General features: G+C 46.0%; 1 protein-coding gene across 1 annotated transcript in view; it reads right to left on the reverse strand.

Moving 5' to 3' along the window:
* PTK2 (protein tyrosine kinase 2) overlaps positions 1–10004 on the reverse strand; it is a 342995-nt gene that overhangs the window by 91180 nt on the left and 241811 nt on the right. Inside the window, exon 22 of the mRNA XM_011990150.1 lies at positions 9196–9296. Within this exon, the coding sequence (XP_011845540.1) occupies positions 9196–9296 (101 nt within the window). The remainder of the gene's footprint in view (positions 1–9195; positions 9297–10004) is intronic.

Consider the following 10004-nt stretch of genomic DNA (forward strand, 5'->3'; position numbering starts at 1 on the left):
AGTTTTTTCCAATTCTGTGAAGAAAGTCATTGGTAGCTTAATGGGGATGGCATTGAATCTATAAATTACCTTGGGTAGTATGGCCATTTTCACGATACTGATTCTTCCTATCCATGAGCATGGAATGTTCTTCCGTTTGTTTGTTTCCTCTTTTATTTCGCTGAGCAATGGTTTGTAGTTCTCCTTGAAGAGGTCCTTCACATCCCTTGTAAGTTGGATTCCTACGTATTTTATTCTATTTGAAGCAATTGTGAATGGGAGTTCACTCATGATTTGGTTCTCTGTCTGTTATTGGTGTATAAGAATGCTTGTGATTTTGGCACATTGATTTTGTATTCTGAGACTTTGCTGAAGTTGCTTATCAGCTTAAGGATTTTTGGGCTGAGACGATGGGGTTTTCTAAATATACAATCATGTCATCATTTTTAAAAGAGTACGGCTGGGTGCGATGGCTCACATCTGTAATCCCAGCACTTTCAGAGGCCAAGGCAGGCGGATCACTGGAGGTCAGGGGTTCGAGACCAGCCTGGCCAACATGGTGAAACCCTGTCTCCACTAAAAATACAAAAGTTAGCTGGGCATGGCGGCACATGCCTGTAGTCCCAGATACTCAGGAGGCTAAGGCAAGAGAAGTGCTTGAACCTGGGAGGCGGAGGTTGTAATGGGCCAAGATCGTGCCATTGCACTCCAGCCCAGGTGACAGAGCGAGACTCTGTCTCAAAATAAAAGAAAAAAAAGAAAAAAGAAACGGTGATTTAAACGAGTTGGTTTAAAAGGTATTACCAGCCAGGTAATCCCAACACTTTGTGAGGCCAAGGTAGGAGAATCACTTGAGCCTAGGAGCTCAAGACCAGCCTAGGCAACATAGTGAAACCCCATCTCTATAAATAATTAAAAAATTAGCCAGGCATGGTGGCATGCACCTGTAGTCCCAGCAACTCAGGAAGTTGAGGGGGGAGGATTGCTTGAGCCCAGGAGGTCGAGGCTGCAGTGAGCTGTGATTATGATACTACACTCCAGCCTGGGCAACAGAGGGAGAACTTGTCTCTCAAAGAAAAGATGCTACAAAGTGAATTCCCAAAAAGATTAAGGAAATGTTTAGATTTACCTAAATTTAGCATTAATTTACCCAAACTCCATTAAGATTGCTTCATCCTCAGATCAATGGGCTAGTTTTTTAGGCAATGGCACCAGAGAGAAAACAAAATAAAACAAAAACATTTGGCCATCTGCTGCTACCAGTCCTGATAAAGTACTTGGCTGGGAAAGATATTGCTGCCAGTACTGCATAAGGGGATGCTTTGGGAATTTAATGATGAAGATATTTATACCCACATTCTTGGAACCAAAACCTAATGACATACATCCTGTCAGGCTTCTGAGCCCAAGCTAAGCCATCATATCCCCAGTGACCTGCACGTATACATCCAGATGGCCTGAAGCAACTGAAGATCCACAAAAGAAGTGAAAATAACCTTAACTGATGAAATTCCACCATTGTGATTTGTTTCTGCCCCACCCTAACTGATCAATGTACTTTGTAATCTCCTCCACCCTTAAAAAGGTTCTTTAAAATCTCCCCTACCCTTAAGAAGGTTCTTTGTAATTCTCCCCACCCTTGAGAATATACTTTGTGAGATCCACCCCCGGTCCCCAAAACATTGCTCTTAACTCCACCACCTATCCCAAAACCTGTAAGAACTAATGATAATCCCACCACTCTTTGCTGACTCTTTTTGGACTCAGCTCGCCTGCACCCAGGTGAAATAAACAGCCTTGTTGCTCACACAAAGCCTGTTTGGTGGTCTCTTCACACGTACATGTGAGACATTTGGTGCCGAAACCCGGGACAGCGGGACTCCTTCGGGAGACCAGTCCCCTGTCCTCACCCTCACTCCGTGAAGAGATCCACCTACGACCTCAGGTCCTCTGACCAACCAGCCCAAGGAACACTTCACTGATTTTAAATTGGGGAAAGCGGCCTCTTTTTACTCTCTTCTCCAACCTCTCTCACTATCCCTCAACCTCTTTCTCCTTTCAATCTTGGTGCTACCCTTCAATCTCTCCCTTCTCTTAATTTCAATTCCTTTCATTTTCTGGTAGAGAGAAAGATGACACATTTTATCTGTGGGCCCAAAACTCCGGTGCCGATCACAAACTCGAGAAGGCACCCTTCCCTTGGTGTTTAATCATTGCGGGGATGCCTCTCTGATTATTCACTCACGTTCCATTGGTGTCTGATCTCTGTGGGGACGTTTGCCTTGGTCATTCACCCACATTCCCTTGGTGGCAAGTCAATTGCGGGGACCCCTGCTTTGGCTGCTCACCCACGTTGCAGCCCAGGGCTGCTCCCCACCCCTTCTCTCCGTGTCTCTACCCTTCTCTTTAAACTTGCCTCCTTCACTATGGGCAACCTTCTACCTTCCAGTCCCCCTTCTTCTCCCTTAACCTGTGTTCTCAAGAACTTAAAACCTTTTCAACTCTTGCCTGACCTAAAATCTAGTGTCTTATTTTCTTCTGCAACACCGCTTGGCCCCAGTATGAACTCAACAATTGTTATAAGTGGCCAGAAAATGGCACTTTTGATTTCTCCATCCCACGAGACCTGGATAACTTTTATCAAAAAATGGCAAATGGTCTGAGGTTCCTGACGTCCAGGCATTCTTTTACACTTTGGTCCCTCCCTAGTCTCTGCTCCTAATGCGACTTGTCCCAAATCTTTTTTCTTTCTCTCCTGTCTGTTCCTTTAGTCTCCACCCCAAGCTCTGAGTCCTTTGAATCCTTTTCTACAGACTCATCTGACCTCTCCCCTCCTCCCCAGGCTGCTCCTCACCAGGCCAAGCCAGGCCCCAATTCTTCCTCAGCCTCTGCTCTCCCACCCTATAATCCTTCTATCACCTCCCCTCCTCACACCTGGTCTGGCTTACAGTTTCGTTCCGTGACTAGCCCTCCCCCACCTGCCCAACAATTTCCTCTTACAGAGGTGGCTGGAGCTGAAGGCACAATTAGGGTACATGTGCTTTTCTCTCTATTGGACCTTTCCCTAATCAGCCAGCGTTTAGGCTCTTTCTCATCAGACCCCACTAAATATATACAGGAAATCCAATATCTAACTCTGTCCTACAATTTAACCTGGAGTGACTTAAATGTCATCCTAACTTCTACCCTCTCCCCAGATGAATGGGAAAGAGTTTTCTTCTCTAGCCAAATCTCACGCTGATAACCACTGACTTCATAAGCCAGACTTGCAGGAAGGCATTAGAACTATCTAATGGAACTATCAGGCCAATTCCCCAGGTATAGCTAGGTGAGATTATATGTTTTCCTGCCTACTTGCAGGGCTTCAAAAGGCAGCTTATAAAGCTGTTAATTATGACAAACTTAAAGAAACTATCCAAGGTAAAGAACCCAGCCCAGTTCATGGCCCGTTTAGCAGCAAGTCTTAGACGTTTCACTGCCCTAGACCCAGATGGGCTAGAAGGCCACCTTACTCTCAATATGCATTTTATCACCCAGTGAACTCCCAACATTAGAAAAAGCTCCAAAACTTAAATTCTGGCCCTCAAACCCCACAACAGGACTTAATTAACCTCACCTTCAAGGTGTACAATAATAGAGAAAAGTTGCAATTACTTGCCTCTGCTGTGAGAGAAACCCCAGCCATATCTCCAGCACACAAAAACTTCAAAACGCCTAAGCCACAGCAGTCAGGCGTTCCTTCAGGACTTCCTCCCCCAGGATCTTGCAAGTGCTGGAAATCTGGCCTCTGGGCCAAGGAATGCCCGCAGCCCGGGATTCCTCCTAAGCTGTGTCCCATCTGTGCGGGACCCCACTGGAGACTGGACTGTCCAACTGGCCCAAGGCTCTGTCTCCTTCTAAGATCTTCTCGCCTTAGTGGCTGAAGACTGACGCTTCCTGATAGCCTCAGAAGCCTCCTGGACCATCACTGACACGAAGCTTCGGATAACTCTCACAGTGGGAGGTAGGTCCGTCCCCTTCTTAATCAATACGGAGGCTACCTACTCCACATTACCCTCTTTTCAAGGGTCTGTTTCCTTTGCCTCCATAACTGTTGTGGATACTGATGCCCAGGCTTCTAAACCCCTTAAAACTCCCCAACTCTGGTGCCAACTTGGACAATATTCTTTTATGCACTCCTTTTTAGTTATCCCCACCTGCCCAGCTCCCTTATTAGGTCGAGACATTTTTACTAAATTATCTGCTTCCCTGACTATTATTCCTGGGCTATAGACACACCTCGATGCCGCCTTTTGCCCTAGTTCAAAGCCTCCTTCACATCCTCTCCTTGTATCTTCCCACCTTAAACCACAAGTATAGGACGCCTCTACTCCCTCCTTGGCGATGGATCATGTACCCCTTACCATCCCATTAAAATCTAATCACCCTTACCCCGCTCAATGCCAATATCCCATTCCACAGCATGCTTTAAAAGGATTAAAGCCTGTTATCACTCGCCTGTTACAGCACAGCCTTTTAAAGCCTGTAAATTTTCCTTATAATTCCCCCATTTTACCTGTCCAAAAACCAGACAAGCCTTACAGGTTAGTTCAGGATCTGCACCTTATCAAAAAAATTGTCTTGCCTATCCACCCCGTGGTGACAAAACCATATACTCTCCTATCCTCAATACCTCCCTCCACAACCGCTCCACAACCCAGTATTCTGTTCTGGATCTCAAACATGCTTTCTTTACTATTCCTTGCACTGTTCTTTACTATTCCTTCATCCCAGCCTCTCTTTGCTTTCACTTGGACTGACCCTGACACCCATCAGGTTCAGCAAATTACCTGGGCTGTACTGCCGCAAGGCTTCAAGGACAGCCCTCATTACTTCAGTCAAGACCAAATTTCTTCCTCATCCATTACCTGTCTCAACATAATTCTGCATGAAAATACACGTGCTCTCCCTGCTGATCGTGTCCGGCTCATCTCCCAAACCCCAACCCCTTCTACAAAACAACAACTCCTTTCCTTCCTGGGCACGGTAGGATACTTTCGCCTTTAGATACCTGCTTTTGCCATCCTAACAAAATCATTATATAAACTCACAAAACCAAACCTCGCTGACCCCACAGATCCTAAATCCTTTTGCTACTCCTCTTTCTGTTCCTTAAAAACAGCCCTAGAAGCTGCCCGCACACTAGCTCTCCCTAACTCATCCCAACCCTTTTCATCACACACAGCCAAAGTGCAGGGCTGTGTGGTCAGAGTTCTTACACAAGAGACAGGACCGCGCCCTGTAGCCTTTCTGTCCAAACGACTTGACCTTACTGTTTTAGCCTAGCCCTCATGTCTGTGTGTGGTGGCTGCTGCTGCCCTAATACTTTTAGAGGCCCTCAAAATCACAAACTATGCTCAACTCACTCTCTACAGTTCTTATAACCTGCAAAATCTATTTTCTTCCTCCCACCTGACACATATACTTTCTGCTCTCCAGCTCCTTCAGCTGTATTCACTCTTTGTTGAGTCTCCCACAGTTACCACTGTTCCTGGCCCGGACTTCAATCCAGCCTCCCACATTATTCCTGATACCACACCTGACCCCCACGACTGTATCTCTCTGATCCACCTGACATTCACTCCATTTCCTTCTTTCCTGTTCCTCCTTTCCTGATCACACTTGGTTTATTTATGGCAGTTCCACCAGGCCTAATTGCCACATACCAGCAAAGGCAGGCTATGCTATAGTATCTTCCACATCTATCATTGAAATTACCTCTTTGCCCCACTCCACTACCTCTCAGCCCCGCTCCACTACCTCTCAGCAAGCTGAACTCATTGTCTTAACTTGAGCCCTCACTCTTGCAAAGGAATTACACGTCAATATTTATACTGACTCTAAATGTGTCCTCCATATCCTGCACCACCATGCTGTTATATGGGCTGAAAGAGGTTTCCTCACTACACAAGGGTCCTCCATCATTAATGCCTCTTTAATAAAAACTCTTCTCAAGGCCGCTTTACTTCCAAAGGAAGCTGGAGTCTTACACTGCAAGGGTCATCAAAAGGCATCAGATCCCATCGCTCAGGGCAACGCTTATGCTGATAAGGTAGCTAAAAAAGCAGCTGCATTCCAACTCCTATCCCTCACAGCCGTTTTTCTCCTCATCTGGTCACTCCCACCTACTCCACCACTGAAACTTCCACCTATCAATCTCATCCCACACAAGGCAAATGGTTCTTGGATCAAGGAAAATACCTCTTTCCAGCCTCACAGGCCCATTCTATTCTGTTGTCATTTCATAACCTCTTCCATGTAGGTTATAAGCCGCTAGCCCATCTCTTAGCACCTCTCATTTCCTTGCAATCGTGGAAACTTATCCTCAAGGAAATCACTTCTCAGTGTTCCATCTGCTATTCTACTACCACCCCTCAGGGATTTTTCATGCCCCCTCCCTTTCCTACACACCAAGCTTGGGGATTTGCCCCTGCCCAGGACTGGCAAATTGACTTTACTCACATGCCCTGAGTCAGGAAACTAAAATACCTCTTGGTCTGGGTAGACACTTTCACTGGATAGGTAGAGGCCTTTCCCACAGGGTCTGAGAAGGCCACTGAGGTCATTTCCTCCCTTCTGACAGACATAATTCCTCGGTTTGGCCTTCCCACCTCAGTTTCTCAGGCTCTTGGTATTTAGTGGCTCCTAGTTTTACCTCAAATCACCACCCTTAAGTCTCTCTTGAAGTGGACAGAAAGAAGATCTTCAGTGGCAAGGGACCCTCCAATACTCCCACCCTGATGAAGTTCTATTCTTTACTTTTATACTCACTCTTATTCTCATTCCTATTCTTATGCCACACTCTACCTCTCCCTAGTTACCTCCAACATACTATTAATCTCACCCACTCTCCTCACTGCCTCCAATCCTTCTCTAGCAAAGAATTGTTGGCTATGCGTTTCCCTTTCTTCCTGTTTTTACAGTCATCCCCACTCTACAGGCTGACTGGGCTACCTCTCCCGTCTCCCTGCACCTCAGAACCTCCTTTAAAAGTCCTCATCTTTACCCGCCTGAGGAACTTCTTTACTTTCTAGACAGTTTTGGTAAGAACTCCCCAGACATTTCATACCAACAAGCTGCCACACTTCTCTGCATCTACCTATGGCACCTTTCTCCTTATGTCAATTCCACGCCCCCCATATTTGGACCCCTAACCACACAAACAACTATCCCCGTTGCCGCTCCTTTATGCATCTCCCGACAACAGCCTCCTGGAATCCCTTTAGGCAACCTTCCACTGTCCAAATGTTCCTTTTTATCTCCAGAACCCAGCCACACACATTACCAAACAGATGGGAGCATTCCAACTTCGCATTACAGATAAGCCTTCTATCATTACTGACAAACTCAAAAACACTGGCAGTCACTATTGTTTAGGAAGACACTTACCCTGCATCTCACTCCATCCTTGGTTACCCTCCCCCAGCTTGTCTGAATCTCCTCCTAGCCCCTCCTCTTGCTTGCTTATACCCAGCCCCATGAATGGCAGTGAAAGGTTACTTGTAGACACTATGAGCTTTCTCATACACCATGAAAACCGAACCCTTCCCTCTATGCAGTTGCACCATCAGTCCCCATTACAACCTCTAACAGCTGCTGCCCTTGCTGGAGCTCTAGGATTTGGGGTGCAGGACTCCTCTGTCAGGACACCCTCTCACCTTTTCACTTTACATTTCCAGTTCTGCCTGGCACAAGGTCTCTTCTCTTTATGTGGCTCTTCCACCTACATGTGCCTACCTGCCAACTGGATGGGCACATGTACTTTAGTCTTCCTTACCACCAAAATCCAGTTTGCAGATGGGAACGAACAACTGCCTGTTCCCCTCGTGATATCAACACAACAAAAAAGAGTCATCCCACTAATCCCTTTACTTGTGGGTCTAGGACTTTCTGCCTCCACTATTGCACTCGGAACTGGAATAGCAGGCATCACAACCGCTACCACAACATTCCACAGCCTCTCTAATGACTTCTCTGATAGCGTTACAGATATCTCACAAACTTTGTCTGTTCTTCAAGCCCAGGTTGACTCTTTAGCTGCAGTTGTCCTCCAGAACCGATGAGGCCTTGATTTACTCACTGCTGAAAAAGGAGGACTTTGTATATTTTTAAATGAAGAGTGTTATTTTTACCTAAATCAATTTGGCCTTGCATATGACAACATAAAAAAACTCAAGGATAGAGCCCAAAAACTCGCCAATCAAGTAAACAATAACGTTGAACTCCCTTGGACACTCTCTAATTGGATGTCCTGGGTGCGCCCAATTCTTAGTCCTTTAATACCTATTTTTCTCCTTCTTTTATTCGGACCTTGTGTCTTTTGTTTAGTTTCTCAATTCATACAAAACCACATCGAGGCCATCACCAATAATTCTACACGACAAACGCTCCTTCTAACAACCCCACAATGTCACCCCTTACCCCAAAATCTTTCTTCAGTTGAATCTCTCCCACTGTAGGTTCCCACGCTGCCCCTAATTCCACTCGAAGCAGCCCTGAGAAACATCGCCCATTATCTCTCCATACCACCCCCAAAAATTTTCGCCGCCCCAACACTTTACCACTGTTCTATTTTCTTATTAATATATGAAAACAGGAATGTCAGGCCTCTGAGCCCAAGCTAAGCCATCATATCCCCAGTGACCTGCACATATATATCCAGATGGCCTGAAACAACTGAAGATCCACAAAAGAAGTGAAAATAACCTTAACTGATGACATTCCACCATTGTGATTCGTTTCTGCCTCATCCTAACTGATCAATGTACTTTGTAATCTCCTCCACCCTTAAGAAGGTTCTTTAAAATCTCCCCTACCCTTAAGAAGGTTCTTTGTAATTCTCCCCACCCTTGAGAATATACTTTGTGAGATCCACCCCCGGTCCCCAAAACATTGCTCTTAACTCCACCACCTATCCCAAAACCTGTAAGAACTAATGATAATCCCACCACCCTTTGCTGACTCTCTTTTTGGACTCAGCCCGCCTGCACCCAGGTGAAATAAACAGCCTTATTGCTCACACAAAGCCTATTTGGTGGTCTCTTCACACGCACACGAGACACATCCTAAATCAGAACTCTCCTGAAAATCCAAGATATAAACTGTTTATATTTCCCTTTCTTAAGCAAAAGATATCAAACACTGAGTCCAGAAGGTAAGGTTTGGGGATCACAGTACCTCTCCAAGTGTGCAGAGCTCCATGATTATCCAGACAGGATTCTCTGTGATGACTCCAATCAGCTTCACAATATGAGGATGGTCAAACTGACGCATTGTTACTAGGGAAAAAAGTTCTCCATAGTTATTCTTTTTTTTTTTAGATGGAGTCTCGCTCTGTCATCAGGCTGGAGTGCAGTGGCTCAATCTTGGCTCATTGCAACCTCCGCCTCCTGGGTTCAAGTGATTCTCCTGCCTCAGCCTCCTGAGTAGCTGGGACTACAGGCGCCCGCTACCATGCCCAGCTAATTTTTTGTATTTTTAGTAGAGATGGGGTTTCACCATGTTGGCCAGGATGGTCTCGATCTCTTGACCTCGTGAACCACCCACCTTGGCCTTCCAAAGTGCTGGGATTACAGGCGTGAGCCACCGCGCCCGGCCTAGTTATACTTCTGAAAACTCTTTTCAGCTTTCCTGAAGACTAATTCAATTAAGACATAAGGCTGGCAATAGGGGAACTTTAAACTCAATTCCACAGGTCAGTTCAGCTCACAAATGGGCATAAATTGGCACAAAAAGGTATGTCCTACTATTGAGGTGTAAGATAACCACTGTTAAGAAAAACCCTTCTTTCCTTCTGCATATATGGCAGGGGGGAAGAAGAAGAATGAAGGAAGGGGAGGAGGAGGAAGAGGAGGGGGAGAGGAGGAGGAGGAATAGGAGGGGGAAGAGGAGGAATAGGAGAGGGAAGAGGAGGAGGAGGAAGAGGAGGGGGAAGAGGAGAAGGAGGAAGAGGAGGGGGAAGAGAAGGAGGAGGAAGAAGAGGAGGA

The sequence above is a fragment of the Mandrillus leucophaeus genome, unplaced genomic scaffold (genome assembly GCF_000951045.1).
Source record: "Mandrillus leucophaeus isolate KB7577 unplaced genomic scaffold, Mleu.le_1.0 Scaffold371, whole genome shotgun sequence".
Classification (NCBI taxonomy): Eukaryota; Metazoa; Chordata; class Mammalia; order Primates; family Cercopithecidae; genus Mandrillus; species Mandrillus leucophaeus.